The sequence below is a fragment of the Xiphophorus hellerii genome, chromosome 5 (assembly GCF_003331165.1).
Source record: "Xiphophorus hellerii strain 12219 chromosome 5, Xiphophorus_hellerii-4.1, whole genome shotgun sequence".
Classification (NCBI taxonomy): Eukaryota; Metazoa; Chordata; class Actinopteri; order Cyprinodontiformes; family Poeciliidae; genus Xiphophorus; species Xiphophorus hellerii.
Genome location: NC_045676.1, coordinates 13,542,545 through 13,567,230, shown reverse-complemented (window position 1 = coordinate 13,567,230; position 24,686 = coordinate 13,542,545). Strand labels below are relative to the sequence as shown.

At 39.0% G+C, this 24,686-nt stretch overlaps 1 protein-coding gene across 2 annotated transcripts in view; it reads right to left on the bottom strand.

Moving 5' to 3' along the window:
* The window catches only part of klhl5 (kelch-like family member 5), a 53,451-nt gene that overhangs the window by 15,246 nt on the left and 13,519 nt on the right, over window positions 1-24,686 (bottom strand). The window contains exons 1-5 of one of the 2 annotated variants that reach the window (XM_032562241.1): window positions 12,374-13,466; window positions 8,071-8,259; window positions 3,400-3,536; window positions 2,448-2,644; window positions 1,717-1,929 (exon numbers count right to left, since the gene is read on the bottom strand). In XM_032562241.1, coding sequence (XP_032418132.1) covers window positions 1,717-1,929; window positions 2,448-2,644; window positions 3,400-3,536; window positions 8,071-8,259; window positions 12,374-12,981 — 1,344 coding nt within the window. In that variant the 5' untranslated portion in view covers window positions 12,982-13,466. Of the gene's footprint in view, window positions 1-1,716; window positions 1,930-2,447; window positions 2,645-3,399; window positions 3,537-8,070; window positions 8,260-12,373; window positions 13,467-24,686 lie in introns of those variants that run through there. The other variant, XM_032562242.1, reaches the window with a different exon arrangement.

Here is a 24,686-nt window from a genome sequence, read left to right as displayed (position 1 = left end):
GATTTATCGTTTATCGCGACAGGCCTACTGCTAACAATTAAAATCAAGAATTTTGGTTTTGTGTAGAGGTTCGACTGAAAGCTGGAGTAAAAAAAAGAGGAAAAAAAGTTGTTGCGTAATATTTACCTAGTTCCATTTTTTTAGATAATTTTTTTTTTTTTTTTTTTTACAGAGGTATTAACCCAAAATCACCAATATGTGGTTTTGAGAAGGTTTGGAAACTAAAAATATGAAAAGTATTTATATTGAAACCTTTCTGTGCTAAATCAAATACAGCACAACCAACTGGCTTTAGAATCAAACCAAACATATTGGTAAATAACTGTTATGATTTTTAACACAATCTGTAAATATCAACCTGAGCACACTGAGAAATATAGTGCTGGCAGTAACATTTGTGGTGCTACCAGTACCATAAATGATGGTTTTTCTTCTTCAGAAACAGGGAAGACAGTCCAAGAAGATGTAAAAATGGATGCAGCTAAATACAGGGGAAGCCTGGACTTAGGGGCTGTCCCAGACAGATTAGTGACAGTTCATCTTCAATTAGGACAATGACCCTGAATATTCAGGCAGAGGTAGAATAGCTTAGATCCAAACATGTTATTGTGTTTGTTGGGTTCAGGTTTAAACTTTGACTGGGTTATGGTGAAAATCTTTTGAAAAACCTGGAAATATTAGTTCAAAGACCATTTTCCAAAGAATAATTGGCAAAATTTATATCTCTAGATGTTAAAGATAAATAACTCAAATGGCCTGCAGCTATAATTACAGCCAGGTATGGACTCTGAGAGGCTAAATAAAATGACATTTATGTACTTCTTGTTACTGGTTTGAAAAATCCCAATAACACTCATTAAAGTTTGCAGTTGTAGGTGAAAAAATGTAAGGGGTATGAACACTTTTGCAAGTATTTCTTCACTATCCAGTGAAGAAAAGATGGTTAGAGGAGAGGAAGAGAGATTATTTTTTGGCTGCAAGAGTGATATCAGGATTAATTAGGTTTAAAGCAGCTACAGCCTCAGGCAGTGAATGAAGTTCTGCTGAGAATTTCAAGGATCAGTCTGTGCAACAAGAGAAAAACAGCAAGGACAAACTAAAAACTAAATGCATTCTCACCCACTGGACAAACAAATTGAATGAATCTATAGCAGACATAATTGTTATTGTCCCTCTAACTGCCTGAAGAGGTTAGTGAGATGAGTTGAGTGAGGCCATTTGTAAGCAAGAGGAGGTAATGAAAAGGGAGAAGGAAACAAATCTGGTCGCAGAAAACATCCTGCAGGTCAGAAGAAAAACTGATTAATTCCTATTTAATGCATACAAACATGTAATGCAACCCAAAGAGAATAAAATGGCCACAAAAAAGGCTCTAGTTTCACAGAATATTTCCTAATCATAGATTTTTTTCCAATAAGGATCTGATGTATTTCAGTGGAAACTGAAAATCTATTCACTTACAAGGTTCCGACAAGATCATGTAGGAACCCTGGATGAATCAATCATCTCATAAAAGCCCCTGATTAAATGCTGACTGTAACCTTTGGAGACATTTCCTGGTACATGTAGTCGATGTGGATTTCAAAGCAGGAACTAAGGCAAAAATAATAATTTATAGAAAAGTTAAATTAGTGTGCATTTCACTGCAGCTGCTTAAAATAGTTTTACCTTAGACTGCTGTATAACATGTAAGGAGGAGTTCTTTGCAGCTCTAACCTGTGGCTGCAGCAGCGGCAGTCTGACGTGAGCCAGAAGTGATGGTAGATGGCGCTGCCGAGTGGCAGGATCATGACTGACCCAACTCAGCAAAGAGGTCACCACGGTTTCCTCATCTGGCACGTTGATGTCGTCAGAGGTCAGCAGCCTTTCCATCTCTTCCACTGGAAGGACAAGAAACTCCTGGGCTCCAACAACCTCCAGAAAGTGCTCCTAATGGACGAAGATAAGAAGAAAGTGAGTGATGAAATACTGAAGGTTCCCACTGTTTATGTGAGTAAACCACAAAGACAATAAAGAAAAATAAAAACACTTTTAGCTTTAGACTGAACCTTAACTTTTCTACTAACCAAAACATACCCACAAAAAGTGTGTGCAAAGGCATAAAAGAACAAGAAGAAAGAGAATAATCAGGACAGGGAAGGTGATTTTTCACAGTCACCATAGCAACTATAAGCTGAAAAACATCTTTTGTGGCAATAATGGCCTGATGTATTGTGAAGTAGGAGCTAATTTGTTATCAGGAGCAAAATTTCACAGAGGACGGCTGCACAGATGTAAGAGGAACAGCTGTGTGAAACCTAGTGAACTTCATTATTTTCATTTAAGGTCATCCTTTGTCATCCTGAGAGCAGAATCTTTCCCAGTCAGTCTGTTCATTCATTTCTTGCCATCAATTCACTGACTGTGGAGCTACACAGACCATATGTGCCAAGCGGCTCTGCACCCACCATGGTGTAGGCGTGAGCGGCTCTCTGCAGGTCATGGCAGCCCTGGGCGTCGGCGTAGGAACGGATGCCGAGACAATTAGAGGGGTGGAGTTGCTTGACAAGGAAGGAGCAGCAAGCTTGGACCACAGATGACAACTGCAGCAGGCAGGAGGCCGACAGCAAAGACTCGATGGTGTCCTCCTTCAGCTCGAGACGACCTACAAGACACTTTTACTGATTAAATTTACTGACAGCTGGGAAGTTTCCTAAGAAGTCCAATTTGTAGTGAAAGGTTAAAAATATGGCAGAACAACCTTTCTGTACCAGGACAAATTTTTATCATTTTTTTCTTGCTTTCTTTAAAAAAAAAAAAATAAAAAATACAGATGACAGAAATATTTCCAAAATTAGCCTTTTTTTCCAATCACTTCGGTGAGTTGTACGCCGTAATATTAGGGCTGGGCTATTTAACTATGGGAAAACTGTCATAATAGTAACAGAATTAAGATGCAATTTTACCAGAAAAAAACTACAAGACAAAAGTTGTTTTCACAAGAATAAATTCAAAAATCAAAATCTAAAGTGTGGTTCTTCCTTCAAAATAGGCAGTTGTTTTTTATGATGGTTTCAAAGCCGTGTTAGTGATAAGTATCATCTGCAAAACGCACATCAAAGTATAACTTCACAAGATGCTCAACAGTCCTCATTTTAATTTTTTGTTATTTTTTGTGCTGGAGTTCTTATAAAATTACTTCCAATTTCTCCTAATATCCGGACTTTATTCTTGCAATTTAAAAGAAAATATCTTAGCCTAGCCCTCATTCTTGCTGTGAAGTTGATCTGCATTCAAAGTCCAAATAAATCGATGATGTGAATAACGCTTGTCAAACAAGATGGCAAAAAAATTTGATTAATCCATAATATTGACTTAGTCCAAGTTGAACATTTTAAAAAACAGCAGTCTGTTATGCACCTGTGTATGCGTATTGAACCAGGACCCACAATGCCTCAGGGTCCACCCCTTCCATCTTCACTTCGTCCTGCTTGGCCTCTCGCACATCGCTGGTGAACATGGCCGCAAAGTAGTCAGACACAGATGAGAGAACCAGTCTGAGGGAGGAGAAAAAGGGCATCAGTCAGAGGAGATAGGCAGCTGTAATTGAGGAACAGACAGATCTGACCTTGATGACAGGATGAATCTGGCGTGAAAGAGAAAAGCTGCAGAACAGAGAGGGAAAGGTCAACCCAGAGACTGTAACGCGAGGAGACGAGACACAACATGACAAGCCCATAAGCAGAGCTTCTGAAGGCCTTTTGTTTCCAGTATTTTCTACTATTATAGGGTAGGAATATGATGTCTTACCCAAGTACACATACACCTTGAACTTTTTCACTTTTTGTCTTGTTACAACAAGACAAAAATGTATCCGATTGGTATTCCATGTATCTAATAGACCAGCAAAAGGGAGTGCATTTATAGTTTACATCTAAATACTGAGATTCAGATGTTAGTAACTGAATCAGAGTATTAATGCAACTATGCAGTGAAGGCCTGAGAGGTTTGTTAAAGAACATTGATGAACAAACAGCAACATGAAAACCGAGGAGCAGAGCACAGCAGACAGATCAGGGATGTAGTTAAGGCAGGGATAGGCTCTAAAACAAATCTCCAAAGCAATAAACATTTCAAAGAGCCCTGTTCAGTCCACCATCTGAAAATAGAGTACATCATAAACGCAAACCCACCAGAATACGGTCGTCCACCTAAATAACAGGTTCGACAAGAATCAAGGAACTGCCAAAATGCCCATTGTAACTCTGCAGGAGCTGCACAAATCTGGATCTCAGGCTCAAGTCCATTTGTTATATGCCCCACAAATCTTGTCTTTTCTAAAACCACTGAAAACTACAAGCCTCTCATGGGACAGCAACATGTGGAAAAGGTTGCTCTCTGGTCAGATGAGACTGAAGTGAAATTTTTGGCCCTCATGCAAATTGCTATGTATAATGGAAAACAAACCATGCCACCATACTAATCACACCAACCCAACAATGAAGCACAGTGATGGCAGCACAGTGATGGCAGCTAATGTGGGGATGCTTAATGCATCCCCCACATTAGTTCCAAGCTGTGGAGACTTGGAACTGAAAATGCAGTGTGTATAATTACACTGTGTATAATTATCCATCCTCTTGACAATTACACAGTACTTTATGTTGGTTTTTCACATAAAATTTCAATAAAATAACAATAAAGTCTGTGGAGGTAATAGAAGAAAATGAAAAAGAGAAAGGGGTGTGAAAACCTTTTTTAATGCATCCAGTACGATTTCATTTATTTAAAAAATTTAATAAAATATAAGCAAAGCCTTTGATTCCATAAAAATCCGGGGGGACTAGTTAATGGCTAATTAAGAAATGATGCATTGTGGTGTATTTTACATGTTTGACCTAAAAACGAGTCCAAAGAAACATGTTTTCTTCCACAAGTTCAAAGTCGGAAAGTGTGAACCACAAATAGGGGTGAAGGACAAGTTAAGTAGAACAGGCCTCAGGGGGATAAGTGCTGTATGAACGAAGAAGAGTGCTGTGCAAAAGAGCGGAAAAATCACACCTCCACCCTCAAGAGGACTCTCAGGCTTTTCAATCCCTTTCTCCCCCTACATTTGAATATTGATCAGCACACTCCTATGGATGCGAGTACTTATTAAAAAAAAGATTATTTGATAATGAAAACAATCATCACTTGCAGAGTGGCTCTCACAAGACAATTGTGCTCATATTAATGCAGCTTGCTGTGTCTTTAAAGCTCATGCTCATGACCGCATGCGTTTTAGACTTCTTGGAGAGTTGAATAGGTGTGCATGCACTGTGTGTGTGTGCATACCCTTGCACATGAAAATAATCTCATTACTGAGAGTGACACTGAGACCTTGACAGATAGCCTGAAGCAAGGTGTGTGTGTGTGTGTGGTCCAGGTTTGCGCTGTGCAGACAAAGATGTCAAAATACACTTTAGTCAGCAGGTAGTTGCTCAGCCAAAATTTAAGACAGGTGTTTCTGTTCTTCTCTTCCTGACTCACACACTCACAAATACACATTTAATCTTTATTTGGGTCTCTGACTTGCTACGAGCGACACAAGCAGTATACACACATCAGCTGGTTATTTGCACACAAACACAAATACGGGGCGCCGCTGACGGCACAGACAGGACGGTCAGACTTTGCGTCACAGTACAGTAAAAGAAAAACAGATGAAACAAAATGGCAGAGAGAGGAGAGCAGGAAACAGGCGAGCTGACTTCAGGAAAGGAGGGCAAGAACTGAAAACTGACATTTCGTCTGTGTTTCCCCGCTGCACCAAACCGCACATTCATACTCAAACAGGAAAGAGAACAAAAAAACACAACAAGCAAGTCATGACTTGAATCTTGTGACTTTTCTCAAGAAAAGTACTGCATGTACTGAAATATGTACGTTTACAGGAAGGGCAGCTGTTAGTCATGATGACTGGCATGGCTCAAGGTATCGCAATATGTGAGCCTGTCTGGCAGTCCGCTGAACTGCCAATTTGATCCAGATTAAAACTAATCTCCTGCAGAGCCACATTTGAGGATAATCCTTCAACAGCTAACAGATAGATCATCGTAAATCTACAAAATGTACTTCTGCTAAATCAGTCAGCTGTCTTTGTTAAATTAAAGAGCAGCAGTGAACCAAAACGTTGATCTTAGCAAGCAAGGTTTCAAAACCACACTCTTTATGTGTTAAATGATTGTTTATTTCTGTGAAGACAAAATACACAATAATCTTAAAAGAAATGGGGTGAAGGTATTCCTAATGAAAGTGAGGAACGTCCCGTTCTGATCCCAGTTATCAACTTGGTGTCCGGATCAAAGCAAAAAAAAAAAAAGATCGGTATTAGACTCCCTGATCAAGACTCCACTCCCTTGCCACAACCCCAGGAAGCAATGCAGACATTGTTTAAAAGTCTGACTAACTTTCATGTGTACAGCAGGGAAATCTTTTTTAAAGCCCATGCATATTATTCTGCTAATATAACAAATCTGCATTCTTCCTAAAAACCCATGTGTTATTCGCAGTTTGTGATGATGTTGACAGTGAAAGAGAGACTGCATTGGCTGCTGTGGTCTCTGTTTTGTCTGTGTTTTATATCTTTCCTTGCATTGTGCTGCGATATCCCCCGCTGTCTAGGAGAGAGCAGGTGAAACATTAGCCATTAAAGTATATGATGTTCAAAGAGAAATGAGAAGTTTACGCAACAGGAGAAAAGTTTTTAGTATGAGCTGTGTCCACACACAATTTGTTGAAACTGCCTAAAATATGCTGAATCCGGTTGTTAATGAGTCATATCAAAACAAAGTGGAAACATGCTAACATTAGTCTAGCACTTCAGCAGACAGGGTTATAACATTTAACATCATAACTAAAGAATGCGTAATATAAAATGTAATTTTGGTTTTCATTGGTAATTGTAATGAGCACTGAAGGCTCAACACTGAGCTCAACACGCATAGAAAAATCTCATAACTGCATTTATTTTTCTTTACCTGTGGACAATCTTTGTATTTTTGCATGTTGTGTTGACACAAAATAAGTTTTAATGTGCACATACATTGAATTAATGACTAAATAAACACCCTTTGGAAAAGATGTCCAATTCCTGCATTCTTACTCAGAGACGTAACAGAGAGTATACATATCTCACCAACATCTTCAGAGACATAAACACACTCTTTCACAAACACCATTAGAGCATGGGTCTTTGTCACCATCTGTGCCTGGAGGACATAATTAAATGAGGCAGAGGTGGAGACAGAGAAAGGTGGTGCTCCTGCTGGTGAAGGAGTTCTTTTGGACCCTGCTGTTACATCAGTGCCCAATGGCCCTGGGAGCTACAGAGACAGCAGAGGGATACAGACCAGGAGCATTTGTGTGTATATGGTGACTGTTGCATGACTCAGCTGACTTATATAGAGTCGGTGTGGAGCTAAAACAGGAGTCCTTAAGAGCGTGACTATGCTCCTGCAGTCGGTCAAAAGCCTTCTTTAGTCTTTTCTGTGATTTCTGTATGCATGTTTGCTTGTGTGTCGATACACTGTTTCTAGACGTTATATACAATACATTCATACCCAATGATAGTACCTTTTGAACTTATTTTTAGATTTTGTCATGTTACAAACACAAACTTCAACATATTTTAATATGTTGAAGTTTTATTCAACATATTTTATTAGGAGTTTACACAAAAATAATATGGGCCATAAATATGAAGTGGAAGGAAAAGGACAAAAAAACATTTGTCATTTTCCTTTTCATTACTTGGCAGAATCCGCTTTTCACTGAAATTACAGCTGCAAGTCTTGTTTCTACCGACTTTGAACATTCAGAGACTTAATTTTTCCATCAAATCTCAATAAAATGCACTGAATTTGTAGCTGCAAAGCACAAAAGTTCAAAGGTATAAAACATTTTGTAAGGCGTTGTATGAACTACTTTTTAACTAAGAAAGGCTTCCTTGAAAATAGCTAATATTTACTTTGTGTTTTATACCTTTCTGATAAAAAATATTAACCTTAATCTCTACTGTGTAAACAAAACTCTTCAAACAAAAATAAATACCTGTGTGCAGGTATCCGTCGGTCTCCAGCCACCAGAATGACATCACACAGCTGCCTCGTCCTCAGGTAACCCTCCATCTTGCGGAAGGTGACATCAGCATGAGATAAAGCGGTAAACATGGACTCCTCCGGACAGGTGCATGGCTCCATGGACACGCATGACGAGAGGGTTGCGCTGCTGTTAGACGTCCTGTGGGCACACATGCAAGCAAAGAAAAAATATTAAAAGTAAAACTAGCACAAAATCAACAAATAAAATGAAACAAAATTGGATGAGCTTTTTGCTGATTCTACTTTGTTTGAGAACCAAACAGCAGAGTGGAGGAATCCACGCCAGCTGGTCTGTGGCCTTGAGGTCAACGCATTTTCCTTTGCATCATTTCCTCACATGTAGTCACTCTTCTGCAGGCTTACCATATGTTGCCAGGAGCATACAAAAGCTCTTTAATGGTCCAATTACCAGCTGTAAATAGCCAGATAAATTCAGCCCACTTAGAAGGAGAACGTGACAATTAATTCACTGCAGGAGCTGAGCCCATAGGATATGCTGTGATTTACTCTACCCGCTCCCTCGCATCTATTCCAACAAAAGGTTTTCTACCCAGAGACCTCATTTTCAAATTCTAGGAACGGTTTTATTTTCTGATCAGAAGCTGAGCAGGCATGGCTGTTTGACTGCACAACACTGCAGTAACCCTGTGAAATATCAGCCATGGTGGCTTTTAAGAGCGACATAAGCCAAGCTGTGCTTCAGTTTGAAATTCAACAGGCGAAGAGAAAGGACAGACCCTGAAGCATAAAAAGACCCACCAAAAAAACCCGACATAACAAGGGACAAAACAATTTCAGCAACACAGTTAGGAGAGTAATGAGACTCTGGCACATCTGAAGAGTACAAGTGTGAATCTGACTATAGCCCCGGATGTTGGAAATGACTGAGTCACATGCTGCAATTTTCTCCTAGGATGAAACAAAAAAGGGGCTCAATGGAGAGATACAGAAATCAAGTCTTAAAAAATCCTTCAAACATGCATGTGTACTATAGAGCGTGCTTGTCTAATTTATGGTTAAATTTTTTTGATGAACAACTTTACACATTTGCAATTCTGTTAAAAAATATCAAATATCTCTACTTACGTATTACTTATTGTTTTAAATGTAGTTTCCTTCGTAATGACTAATAGATTTCTGTGAGTCATTACTTCTCTGGATCAAATTATCTTCACTGTGAAAGAAAACAAATTGTCTGACAAACCCTTAAATTACCCCCAGCCTCTGTTGATGCTCTCAGCTCGGTAGAAGTGACATGTTGTGTTTCTGCCGCAGGATTTATACGTTTTCCTTTGGAACCAGCTCTGTCTGTGTTTACAGAAGTTCAAGAACTTACCAAATGGTATGCTGGCTGTTCATCACAGCAACTACCATCTACTTCAAATCATATTAATGCACAAAATTAGTCTCATGATAAAAAGCAGGTCAACAAACCTGTCTCTGTTACACCAGTTCTGTCCAAATTTGAGCACAGTATTATGTCTAAGCATCATACAGTGTCAAAGGCTGTTCCACCAAATACTAATAACATCTATATGAACTTTTGACTTAGATTAAGAAAATAATCAAAAACAAATCTTAAATAATTCTCTCTTATTTTGGTATTTAGCAACCAGAAATAATTTTGGCAATCCTAACCTAACTAACCTAAAACAGGAAACATAGACTGATTTCATGTTCAGTTATACAAGAGTAAAATCAATAATGCTGCTTTTGAATTATCTCTGCCTCATATTAATGCAATATTTTACACAACCATTAATAAAAAAAACTGAGTGCATATGGTGAGCACATGGGATATTTATTACTTGAGTAGGCTGATGTGTGTTTTGTTCCGACTCTGGCTCTGTCTGCTTTGTGTCCTGTCTTCTCTTCTCCAGCTAATCTCATCATTCACTCACTTCATTCCACCTCATATCTCCATCCATCCATTTCCCCTCTTCCCACATCCACAACAAACCCTTTGAGGACGTATTCTGGCTCGCTCTCCTATCCTCAAGTGTGTGAGTCTGCGTGTGCATGTGTTTTTAAAAGTGTGTATGTAGATGAATGGCGTGGCTAAATACTGCCAGAGGGGGTGGCTTTGAAGTGGGAGAACACTGCCTTCCAGTCCCCTTAGCAGAGTCTGGCAGCCACTAAACATGGACAGAGAGGGACGGAGGGGGAGAAGGAGAAAACAGAAACCGTCTCATCACACAGCCAGATTTGTTTTAAACCCTTTGCAGAAGGAAAGGTTACTCACCTCTGCAGTCATTCAGAGTCTCCCTCCGTTCCTCTGTCCTTGTTATAAACGTGCATATGCATGTCCAACCACATTATAGGAGGGGATAAAGGAGGGCAAATGAATGGCTAATGGTGGGCAGAGATGAACACAGGACAGAAGGAGGGAGATGATAAGTAAATGAGGCTCACGGACAATAAATGGGGGTGAATGCTTGGTGTGGTGTGAAACCCGGAGGAGAAAGATGAGCTATCAAATTACTCTGGGATTCTGTGCGTGTCCCTTCCCATGATTCCATTTGGGATTCTGCCACCCGGGTTTCTGGGCTATCACGTCAAACACAGATGCCCTCTGTGGGAAGTGATAAGTTGCATTCACAGGGGTATAAAAATATAAACAAAAAAAACCAACAAAACACTGTCATTGGATACACATGCATGAACCAAAAACGAATGGCTTTGTTGGTATGGCAACCATAAATGTGCGAGCATGCAGCTGTATGCATGTGAATGCAACATGGATGCTCCACATCAGATGAAACTGTGTATGTGATGTTTTGATGTATTTTTCTCCTCTACGCTTTGCTCGACACAGACGGTGATCCACCAAGATAAAACAATAAACCCTACCTAAGCAAAAAAAACCAGAGATCTCTTAACTGACAGAAAGATATATTAACAGTGGCAAGACAGAGACTTAAAATAAAAAGCATCAGACGTTCACATTTTTAAAAATGCATCAATGTTCGCTCCCACTGAAAAGCTCTTTGAAACAGTGTATGTCACATCGTGTACATGTACGTGTGTGTGGATGGTGAACCATGAACCATTTATATTTTCTGACGTGTGGTAGAAGGTTTGTGAATGTATAGAAAATTCAATACACCAGCAATGCTTCATTTCTCTTCAATCAATCAATCAATCAAATTTTATTTGTATAGCACATTTCAGCACATTTACCTCAGGATGTTTGCGGCTTCATTTTGCCTAAATTCAAGGACACCATAGTTTTAGGTGAAATGAATGGCTTTGTTTTCAAGTGTCCATGGTAACAGTTAATTAAACATCATTCCCACTAGAATGGTGTGTAGATCTACACACCAGTGTTATGTAGAATCACAGCAATAATAAAAAAAAGAAGTGTAAGAATGGTGGTAATTTTAAGTTTTATTGTATTTACTGAATTGGTGACATTGGCTTATTGTTATTATGTGACATATCAATCACTCATGAGCTGATCGAGGCAAAATTCGACCATTCCAATTTCTAAGAAAGCCTGCACAGATTTCACTAATATATCATCACTGCAGTGTTTCTGAATTGTTTTCTTTGTAAGGAACTGGAATGCAATATATTTGTTGATTATATTCCACATTTTACACCTTGCATGCCAACCTAAGAGGTGCTTCAAAAGGCATTTTGTTTTTAAATGTTTCTATCCAAATGTTGCCGTACACCACAGGTGCTGCTAAATTGAAGGGCTGTTTCAGAGTGTGGACTACACTAGACATCTTTAGTTGAAAATAGTACACATTTAGACCAGTCACACCATGTGAGCCACTCTTCATTTTTTAACACTTTCTTGGCATTAGGGTCACCGTAGATTGAAGGCATGTTTTGTTTGTACTCATAAGTCATATTTTATCAGTCTTTATACCAGGAGTCACCAAAATGGTGTCAGATCAATTTTATTTAGTTCTTTATGTTTCTGATGAGTTACATAAAGTTTTTCTCTTTTTTGCAGAATAGACTGTCAGGGGAGTGGGTTTATGTTTGCTTTGTGCAGGAAGGGATGGACATGGAGGACCCCCTCTCCCATGTCCCACTTTATACAAGAACCGCCAGTGGTCATTAGAATAAGTACATTAGGGGAGATACAATTGCCTTCACTTGTCAAAACTTTTTGCCTAAGTTTTTCTTCTTAAGTCTAGCAAAAATGGGTTAGAGTATAACAAAGTTTTTTTTACTTTAAAATGTTTGCTAACTTCTTTTTGGGGGAGGAAATAAAAGCAACCCTCTCATCCCCATCCTACCTGCAGGAGCTGGAGTCAGTTTCCGGGTGGTTGTTCTCCTCGGTCCCCGCCGCTCCCGCCGAAGCCGCCGCCGGCTCCACCTCATTCTCAACCCCCGCAGGAGCCGAAGCCTCAACTACCAGCTGGGGCAACGGGGCCTCGCCGGGGGGCTCCATGTTTGTCACCGGACGAGCGCGGCGACGAGGCGGTGGGGAAATCCAGGAGAGCGCCGCGGCGGAGCTTCTGCACTCTGGCTGGCTGAGGGAGCGGGTACAGGAGTTCCCCGTGGCTCCAGAAGCTCCAGCCGGACCTCCCCGACTCCCCGCTGGATCAGCAAACTTTCTACCGCTGCCGTTACACAGGTTAGACCCGGCGCTCCCACTGACCACCAGCCCGCTGTGACAGCCCACGCTCGGGTTAACGCCAGATGAATTTAAGTTGCTGCAGCCGCTAATAGAGGGACCGTCCGCTGCGCTGCCTCCGGTTCTCCTCGCGCTGAAGTAGTCTCCGAGTGGCGGGGAGGGAGGCGGAGGAACCGCGGGGTGACCGAACCACCGCCATCGGATCCGGAGGATCTGTTTCACATCGAACTCCTTCCGCGAGGAAGAGCCCGAGCCACTGTTCGACATTCCAGGGCTCAGCTCGAGGAAATGGCGGGGACGATCCCGTGCCGCTTTACCGTAAAAGCTGCACGCTGCTCTTCACGCGCGTCTCTCTTGGCAACCGCACGCCCGTTAACCGCGAATGAAGGGAGCGAGCTGAGAGTGGAGTGTGAAGAGCAGACAGAGGAGAGAGAGCGACGGGGCTCGACTCGGAGGTTCCTCCACATTTCCCTCTCACAATTACACATTTCCAAAGTTGTCAGTATGTATTTTCTCTCCATATCTCAACCTTTCTCTGATAGTTTTAGTGAATAACTGACAAAAGTTCATCTTAGATTTAAGGCATATATTTATCAAATTTTGGTGTAGAATATTGAACCAACAAAAGCTAAGGATGGATTGGATAAACACATTTAGAGAATGAATTGTTTAATAAATTCTGTAAACACTTGCCTTCATATTACATTCCCATTTTCATTCATTTCCATACCGGAAGAGTTGGCAGCTTGGATGAATGCACAATATTAGAAAATCATGGTGATATAGCTAAATATTGCGATGACTCTAATTTGTTGCAATACATTCACATTGTGGAACCTTTCTCTTTTTCAACCCTGCTGCTATAAAAATGATCTTTGCATCTTGGGCCATCTCAGTCAGGCGTGGACATTCAGTTCCACTCAACAAGATACAAATACCACAGGAAAATTTTGAATTCATGACACTTTAAATACCAGCTAATGTTCTGAAGATGATTGTCACCATCTGTGGCAAAATTCGTCATGGATTTCTGGAATCAAACTGTGGCTCAAATGTGCAAAGTTGAGCCCCTTCCACCTCAAATGCAGAGTCTATATTGAAATCTGTCAAAAGTCACTTATCTGCCATGGTGTTTGCCAACAGCAGCTGACCGCCTCAATTCTTGAAGCTCTCTTATGCTACCAACCCAAAATACACACTGTAAAAACAGTAGGGGATGTTTCAGTTCTATTCACTATTTTATTCACCTTGACAAAAAACTCTATTTGGAAAAAAATATATATCTTAGTCCAGATATACCTTTTTGTTTTGGGAGATTTTAGCTACATTTTATTAGGAAGTAAAAGGTTCTGTCTTGTACCCGTCTCCTCTGGTCAGTCATATGAAGAATACATGGAGACTATTGTCACATGTAGATCACACTCTGTACTAACCAGAAATTGTTTTAGCTCCTTCAGTGTTACTGTCAGGCACTTGGCATCCTTCCTGATGAGTTTCCATCTTGTCTTTTCATAAGTAACAGAGAAACATAATTCAAAGTGTTTTCCAATCAAAGTTGAATGTCTTAACTGTGACATGATATACATACAATGCGTTGGATTGTTTAGTAACCCTCTCCTTATTGATCCCTTTGTAGAATGAGGTAATTTTCACATTTAGTAGCTTCTCTGGAAACTGTGGGTTTAGAATGAAATAGTAAAAAATTATCAATTTATTTCAAATTAATTATTTTTGGTAGGTGTTTACCCATTAGGGCTGAATGTATTTGAATCAAATGGTTCTCCTACAGCGTATTAGTATAAAGGGGTTAATTTTGCTAATCTTTTAGTTATCAAAAACACAAGATATATTTCATGTGGAAAAAGTTCTGAAATGATTCATCTTTCTCAGCCTAATAGCATTATTATGCTATGTCAATAATTTTATCAAAAACTCGTAAATATAAAGAGCTGAAGGATGCGTCCGCTTTCATTCCCACTCTTCAGGTCCTCTCCTCTTTACACGTCTTTGTTCCTCGTCTTGTTCCTAAGCAATCTGTTGCAAAAAGCTGCAATTTCAAACTCTGCTTTCACCAGATACTGCAATCAGAGCACAGCCACTTTCATGTCACCGGAGTGTCCTTCAGGATAAAATTTCATTTGAGTTTCAGCCACCATCGAACATGTACTCGCAAAGCTTTTACACCAACTGCCTTTTCTCTGAGACAAACCATTACTCTTCACCGTCCATTACTACTCTTCCTCACCATTTCTTCCCCTTCCCAGTCTTCATCTGCAGTGCAGCAGCTATACATAGGAAATAAATGATCAGAGACCAGTGTTTCCTGTGGGAGTCACTACATCCAGACACCTAAGGGCATCCAGACCAGAACACTGTCTTCCCTTTCCGCAGTAACTTCTGGACAAGTAGAAAACGCACTGCAGGCCCAGAGACGGAAGACACCGTGTTCTGGACTGAGTCCTACAAGCAGGGCGGCAGAAATGCTTCAGAAACCCCACTCTGGCAAAAATCAATAAGTCAAACAGCCGAGGTCAGATTGTGAATTACACAGATGGGAGCTGTGTTTCTCATAAATTGCCCTTGCAGATTCAGGTTTGACAGACTGAAAGGAGCGGTTGAATAGGGTCAACTCAACCGGCCGCTTTTGTTTGCCAGAGTCTGAGGAACAGGGCTGTTGCTTGGTTTCAGTATGTTCTTGTTATTCGGACCACCCTGCTATTTTAAGAAATCAATACCACAGACTCAATATACAAACAACAGAATCACAGGCACCAACAAATAAAAAGCTCAGAGGAAGGAATCAATCCTTCTGAGGATTCTGGCATAGGATTTTAGTTTGACATTTCCAGATGTTGTGGACTTTTGAATTTTTTTTGAAACTCCAAACTACGAAAAGAACCTAACACTCAAATATCTCATCGGAACAACAAAGTTTTTAGATTAACAACCACTCCAGGTGAGTCCTTGTGTTATCATTTCATCTTTCTACTTATATGGTTAGACAAACCTTTTCATGCTTATATATCTATTGTTCATTTGCACATTTCTCTTAATACTAGAAGTATACAGTATTATCATCTGAAGACACATAGAAATGTATTTCCCTTGACAGAAAACATTTTAATTACCATAAAAATAGTTTGACAAACTATTTTTTAGTCTAGAGCTGGTCTATATGTGATTGCATTTAAATCTGTATGACTGGATTGATTGATTTAATAATATATTTCTTTATATAACCTGCCTCTATTTTTATTGTACCTACAAATAACAACATTTGTCGTTATTTCCATTGAATTGGGATTCTGATCTCTGTTTGTGTCATTTGGGTCTTGAATCACAGCAGTCTGTGACCACTTATCAGGTCGAAATAACTTAAGTAATGGGAAACTTTTTTTCACAGTAGATTATGAGTAAATACCACTACTTTAAATTACCAATTATCAGAGTGGATACAAAGAGTCCCAAAGTGGTACAAATTGACGCATGGTTGGTATAAAATGTTGCGCAGCTCATCTTCATACCTCAAAATGTTTGTGTATAAAATGAACACTGCGAAAATTGTATAAGTTCTTTGAATTTTTGTCTGTTACAGCAGGGACTCTTGTGATAAAATTTAATGTACTGAATGAGACGATCATTGTGGGTGGAGGGAAGGCAATTTTGTGTTACTGCGCAGCTCTAAGTAGTCGTTTACTGCAGAGTGTTTTCCACATAGTCATGTAAAATACACTCCCACTGAAGTAAACAAGCTACAAATACTGCTAGAAAATGTTATTAAATGAACTGAGTAGAAATTCGTCGTATCTGTTTACAGGCATCAATCATTTGCTGCCATGTAGCAGCCACTGTTCTTCACGGCAAATAATAATCTGCGCATCCCTGCAGTGACTTGGTTCCTCTCCTCTTGTGAGAAGATTGGGAAAAGAGGTCTTTGATGTTGCCAAGCTTCCTCTGCATCACTTTGGTCTTTTTTAGCAGATTCTCAAAGGATTTGTCTGCTCTTCGGCTGGATGCTTCTCATCGCTGGTCCTGAAGAACTAAATTATTAATTTGTTTACTTGTCATGCACATTGATTTTAATGACTTTATTCTTGTCTGAGTATAAATTTTGCATTGGCCTCGATCCATTCTCATTCCCCGAGATGGGTTCTCGGAAATGAAAATGGATTGTACATTTCATTTATGTGCTGCTGATTGTAAACGCCCCTGTATTAAAGAGTTATCCTGAAAACTTGCTATTGAGCACTGCAAATTAACCAGAGCATTTTTGCAATACTCATTACAAAAATGTCATCCCACTGTGGGGAATTTGGGAACATTGCTCCTAGGGGACGGATGAAGCTATGGGCTATTTACCTTCAGCCCACTTCTGTTTGAAACAATCATTGGTCACTTGGCAGGAGCCCTCATGCAGCTGCCTGTGTTATTAGTCTCCTGTCTGGGGTGGTCCAAGTCGATCACTCAAAACGTTTCTGTGCACTTTTATGACTCTACAGCACAAACAGGCACAAAAACACTATAAGTTATCCTGTTAACTGAAGGCTTCATTTATTCCTCACGCATTTGCTCATTCAAGCATGAACACAATGGCACACAAACAAAACAGTTTGTCACAAACATTTTCACATTTTGTCACATTACAACCACAGACTTCACTGTGTTTTATTGAACTCTTTTGAGAGAGTGGAAAGTTGAACATATACATGTGCAGTAGCTCTAGATTAGCTGCACAGGCGTAGGACAGGACAGCTATTAGAGATGCACTCCAAAATTCTGACTTTCATGGAGGAGTGGGAAGAATACATCCACTGTTGATAAAAAAATGTTATAAGAAATCCAATTTAAAGTTTGCCTAAAGCCTTGGTGGCAGCCCAGCAAATGGAAGAAGGTAGTCTAGTCAGATGAGAACACAATTAAAGTTTTTTTCTTGCCCACGTGTGAAACATTATTGTAGTGTAGAACTTCCTTTGCCCATCACCCTGAACACACTGTTTCTACAGTGAAACATGGTGGAGGAGGGGATGATTTTCTTTAGCTGAGGCAGAGAAGCTGGTCTCAGTTGATAATGAGAGGATGAGGCCTGAAAAAGACTTAAGACTGGGGTGAAAGTTCACCTTCCAGCAGGACAACAACCCTAAACATACAGCCAGAGATACTAAATATTAAATAAAATATAAAATATAACTATTAAAATGGCTTAGTCAAAGTTCAAATCTGAATTGAGATGCATATCTGTGGTAAGATTTAAAAACATCTGTTCCAGACTTGCTCCATCTAATCTGTCTGGGCGTAAAATTCAGTCTCTAAGTGTATAAATCTAGTAGAGACATAACCCAACAAATCTATCAGTACTTCAACCCACTGAAGTATTGATAAAGGGGAGCTGGAGACTGTTTTCATGTTCTATTTTGAACATTTATGAAAACCTTCTGTAATGTTTTTTCTTTTTCAAAATAACATTCAATAATGAGTTGGTCTATCCCATGAAATCCCAATAAAACACAAGGATTGTGCTTGAAATGTGACAAAACTTGAATCAGTTCCAGTGGTAAGTATTTTTGCAAGGCAAAAACTGCATTGCAACTGCCTTCAGTCCTCTTCCTGCACACTTTGCACTCTATAAACTTTCACCTACACACTCTGAAACCCACATAATCACAAACACTGAGCCAAATAAAAACAAAATGCCCATCACCCGGGAAAAGCTGCCATAAAAAGATTTTATGGGGCCAGCACATGGACTATTTTCTGTCTGGCCCTGTTGTGAAGCTCAACCCATCTCTCGTGACCCATTGTCATCCGCTGTCCTTCATCCAATGCCTCTCTATTTTACTTCTCTTTTCTCCCCTTTTCTTTTCAATGAATCGTTTTCTCATTTTAAAGCCTCCCTTTTCTCACCACCTTTCTCTGTGCTTTTGTCCTCAGTCTCCTTCCTAACCTCAATTTCCTGCTCCCCATCCCCGCTATTATACTGTGACACACAAAGGAACAAGTGCATTTATGTGAATGTATATGTGATTGTCGAACTTGCTGCTCATTTTCTGAAGGCTCAACCCCACAAAAACCGTAGTTCTATAATGATGAATCGATCTGACCAAATGTGTGAGCTGTGCCTATACCTTCACTGTGTGCATGCACAGAACAAAAAAAGCACTTTAATAGTCAAGTCACAGAGCCTGCAGCTCATTCAGACCACATACGCACCCACATTTTGTTTGTGTAACCGTCGGGTAGTCCATCCTTGAGATTTAAAGCAGGCTCAGACTGGTCAAGCAAATAATTACCTCTCAACATTGAGCCAAACTATTATAGCCCCCACATGACACATGAAGGAGCGACAGACAAAACCCTCACAAGTAAGTGAGATTACAGATAAATCAACCAAAGATTATTATGTCCATTTAATTTGAGTACTAAATACCCCAATTTAAATAGTTTTCTCTCTGTCAGAATAATGGCAGAGATAATACTTTATAGTATTTTTAAAATTAGATTATTTTTGTCTCTGATAGGATTGCCTTTCAAACTGATTTTTTTAATTGACAGATGTAGAAAAGCTAGCCAGTTAATTAACAGCTTTGCTAGCTTCACTTGTTGAGTGTGTATTCTATAACTTTGTATTTTAGTGTCTTTATGATGTAAAGCACCTTGAACCGCCTTGCTGCTGAAATGTGCTATGCAAATAAACTTGACTTGACTTGACTTGTCATACATGGGTCAAATATTTTCTGTATCTTTCCTCAACATTTTCACAATAGTTTGCTAAATTTCTGGGCTATTTCTCCAAACAAAAGTGGAATAACTCACTGCCACTCCAATAGTTGACTTTGGTGTAGCCTATATCCTAAATTTCTGGCTAATATCTTGAAATGTGTCTTCAGTGTCGTCACATAATTATTCCTGATAATGTAATTTAATTGGGTGAAGTGCACCAGTCCCTCCTGAAACAAAACAACTTCACAGCATAATGTTGCCAGGTTGGAACTTCAGTCAGGATGGAGATGGAGCAGACTGAAGCCTGACTACAGTCAGTCAGGCTTCTGAACTTCTCTCTTTCTTCTTTAAATGTAATCATTTTATCTTAATCAGGCAACAAGATATGTTTTCAAAAAAATAAGGTTTTTGTCCCAAGTGCACCTGAAAACCGACTTTATGTTGTTTTCGGAGTAAAGGCTTCTTCCTCTCTGAGTGGCCTTTCAGCCCATTTTGTGGATCATGACATCCACTCTCTTAGCTTCAGTCAGCCATTTTATAAGATTTTTTGTTTTTCTTCTGGGGTAAGTACATACAGTACGTTTGATATCAAAAAGCCTTTATCTCTGGAACACAGAGCCTGTCTGCTTCCTGAAATATAGAGAACATTTTGGTGATAACCTGATCTAAAACAGGAAAACACGAGCCTTATTTAATGTTAGCTGCCCGAGCAAAGATTACATGTCTTTTATGCAGTGTATTCAAATATCTTTTTTCAACTGTGTCTTACTAGATTCTCTTTGCATCAACCAAACAGCCATCAATACAAAACCCCACTGAAAACCCAATTAATCAAGTACCAAGGCACTTTTTTCTTGCCATACCAACATACCAACCTTAGCATGTTTTTACCATAGCATGGTGAACACTTATTTGATATGATTAATCTTTCTGCCTTTGTCTAGAACATCTTTCCCTCACAAAAATGAGCACAGTTTTTCCATCTTCAAATTGGCATCAATGTCAAAAACCAACTACTTTCAACAAGAAAGTTATGAGGACAGAAAAAAAATGGTCCTCTCGGGCAAAGAAGCACAACATATGTGCATTTCCTCAGGGAATGCAGAGTCAGGTTTGATTACAAGCCAGACCACCGTCAGCTGCTAATTTCTCTCTTATCCCTCCATCGCATCAGTCAATAGTGAAACCACACAGATCAAAGAAAGCCTTCGATGAGATCCGTGTGTGAGTGTGTATTTGTCTTCATCTGCATTCAGGCAGAGTGGGTTTAAGCTCCAAACAGATTGTGAAGTCTCTTTTCCCCTAAGAGTAACTAATAGTAGAGATGAAAAAAATAAGAATGGATTTTTTTATTGAATCCTCTCCACCTTTTGTCTCCGGTCTGTCATCAAACACAGTGCAAGCAGCAACCAACCCAAAAAGCAGGATTAATTAAACTCCTTCCTATTGCTCACCCCTTTCTGTTCTGTTTACCTCCCATTTTGTTACATCCCATCCATTTTACTTTTTTCCCCTTCTCTATCATTTTGTACAGTTTGTCTAATAAAAAGTAGTGAATAAAGATCATTTTACAAAAGTAAGTGGCAGCACAAGAAAAAGACCGAAGGAGTAGAGACATGGAGACTTTATATATTTCAGTCTTATTGCGACTTTCTATTGACTTCCATTCATTGTAGTAAATGTTTTTATTCCTAGCACCAACCAGAACATTGCCAAGTATACCTCTAACCCTAATTTTAAGCAAAACTTAATCCACACCACACCTTCACCTCTCATCCCAAAAGACAGGGGTTTGTCACATTAGGGCCAGGCTTTGGTTCCTATAAGGACTATTTAGGAGGTTAGTGAATTTACCAGAAAAGGTCCTAAATGGCTGACATAAACAAGTACACCCAGGCAGGCACTCACACAAACACACGCAGTCTTTATTTGATCTTGTATCAGAGCTGAGGCCTCCCTCTGCACCCAACCACAGCTTGATACACCTTTACTGCCATGTTTTATTAACACAAATGCAAAGCAGAAAAGTCTCAGGGTGCATGTCTTTAAATGGAGGCCAAAATTCACTCACACACACACTACACTCTTTGTGCTATCCGAGTGTGAACCAAACTGTCCAATTACATTGATCCATGCTTTCTTTTCTGTGTGCAGAGAAAATAGCTTCTTTCTTCTTCCTTTAAGCACATCACCTGGGTGGATACCCACACTCATACACATGCATTCCCGCATACACAGACACCATAATGACTCGGGTCTGGCTTGCCTGCTCTGGTTCCCCTCTAATTGCTTGAGAGGATGGAGAGAGCTGACAGCAGGCAGGGAAAATAAAAATGGCCAAATGTAACCACATTTGTAAAGGAGTGCATCCGTAGGGCAGCTCTAAAGCAAGAGAATGTGAAGGATGATGATGATGAGGTGATGATGAGGATGAAGCTAGCAGCAGTGAAAAACAGACATTCGAATCCCTAATTTGGAAAAATAAATCTCTGCTCCATGCAACTTCTCTGTGAAGCTCTGGGCCTTAGTAGACGTTGCTATTTTTAAATTGTTTTAATGCGTTTTTCTTCCTCTGCAGGCACCTGTTAAGGTACAGCATTTATTGCAAAATAAATTTGTCACAATTCAATCCCATGTATAACTAGTCATGCCTTTTGATTTTTCTGTTTAACATTTTGTCGAATTACAACAACCACAACATTTCCGCCTATTGTTTGGGGATTTTGTGTGACACACAAAGTAAAGCCTGATTGTGAAGTAGAAAGAAACTTTTTTTTCTTAGTTTTTTTTTTTTTTTTGCAAAAGAGAATCGGAAATTGTTGTGTGTATTTTTAGAACCAGGCTTTGTTGAATGTTGCATCTGCAAATGTTTTGTACTATCTGATAGTTTGCATTTCTAGACACTGAACAGCGCATTGCTCCAACTCCAGCTGTGTGATGGAAATACAGATATCACTATGACTACACAACAGATTTATTTTTTACAGACTGCATTTTCTACATACATTTGGTTCTATTTAATAATTAGATTATTTATAAAAGCCATTGTTAGACTGGCTTTATTTAGAGGTTTCAAAATAAGGGGGTTAATAGATACACACACCACGATTTATAGATTTTAAAAATGTAAAAAACACAAAAATCATGTAGCGTTTGCCAATAATGTTTCCAATATAATGTGCATATTCAGATTGTCATCTATGAATACTTAATTCAATTCAGCTCTGAATTTGCCTTTAGCATCACTTGAATGTAAGAATAAGTACTTCAGTAAGACCCATGCCCTAACCATACAAACTAATAGATTAAATTACATTTTTTGTACTCTGAGAAATACTGCAGAGATGAATAGAGAAGCTGCATCCTGTTCTACCTTTATTTTACAGTAGACAATTGCACAGACAAGTCTAGCTGAAACAACAGCACAGATGCTGCCTGACTGAACACTTTTTCAGCTAATGTGATTTAATAAAATCAAGATTTTACAAAAGACAAAAGACCTTTTCACTGACAAGTGCATTTCTCCCTTCTTTCTCCCAACACAGTTTCAGCTTTTGGTATTTGGTGTCCATTTAGTTTTACTGTGAGATTTTGACTGTGCAATAACAGTCCAAACGCAAAAAACCTTTGCTAAATCCTGCCAGTAAGAACTGGAAAGATTGAAACTCAATGCAAGTACAAGCTTAGACTAAATGGGCCACTTTTCAGTCAGAGTTTCACTTTTCTGTGTCATGATGACAAAGGCATAATAATATGTAAATGAAAGCAGATACTTTGGGTACCCAGCCATTATAAAATACACTTCATGTGAGCAAAGACTAAAGAAGAGTACTGAACAGTTTTAAAGTAGGTTATAAATGCTTTTGAATGACAATCAATATGCTGACTGGTGAATCGCATCTTGACCTGCATATTGTCATGATTTTGTGGTGATGATTGAGCCCAAAATGTATTAAATTTAGACAGAGTGGAGAGTTGATGAAAAATATTTAATGAAAAATAATTAAATAAGGACTTACAAAATACAAGAACACAGGAAGTCAGAACAGGAACAAAATGGGGAGCAGGCTGCATGGAGGTAATGGAGGAATCCAGCGAGTGAAGAAGAGATGGTTAAATACTGGGGTTGGTTACTAGAAAATAGACCGCTACTAATTAGAAAACAGGGTGCAGCTGTGAGGGGAGAGTATAAGAGAGATTAACCAGAGGAACAAGGAATAGTAAATAAACTGTGGAACAGACAAGAAAATAAATCTAAAAGGAATAACTAAACACATTGAATAAAGAATAAGCATGATCTAACTAAAATAACTAAGATCATACTGATACAGTAAAAACAAGGAAAAAGCAATTAAAGAATACTATGGTTAACACAAGCAATAAAAGATCAAACACATAAAACCAGAAATAAACCCAAAACCAAAATAACCCACATTTATTTTTTAAAACTTAATTTAAGAAAAATAGTGGCAAATGAACGAGAACCAGTTGAACAGAAGGTTTAGTTGGCAAACTATGAATGAATTAATTCTTTTTAACATGGCTGAACCGATTTTATAAACTAGGTTAAATTTTGCAACTCTCCAATAATTTGTTTTGACAAAAACAAAACACAGCTGGATTTATGATTTTACAGAAGCCAAGGAATATTATACCTATATTTCGAGGACCGTCAATAAGTCAAGACTCAGTGTCTAATGTATCTTCTTGCATTGATTTCTGCAGCCTTACTTGACGAACATCAACCATTTGTAACTGGGAGTGATTGACAGCTTAACAGGAGGAGGAAGCTTCTTCTGACACAAGAGGAGCACAACTGAGCCGTTTGAATTGGACATCTACTTGCAAACTAGTATACAACAATGTCTAAAATCTCTAACAAAACAGTCTTTCCCAGCATTGTTGTTAAATGTATATAGAAACAAAACAGTTGAACAAGATTATGAGGATCACCATAATCCTCACAAATTTTGTATTTGTGTGGACGATTGTTATCTGGAGGTTTTGCTAACAATTGATCACAAAACAATAAAGCAGATGGTGACATATTTTAAAGAATAAAAAATCTAAAATGAGTCTGATTTCTTGTTAAATTCAGGTTAGTAGCTTTAAAATATGAAGCCATGAAACCAAAAATAATTACACAGTTTAATAACATAAATGCAGAAGCTATATCTTTAAACTATGTTGTGTAGTCCAATTCATTGGTAGTACTTTTCAGATCATACCAAGGTCAATACAGTATAAATAGGAGA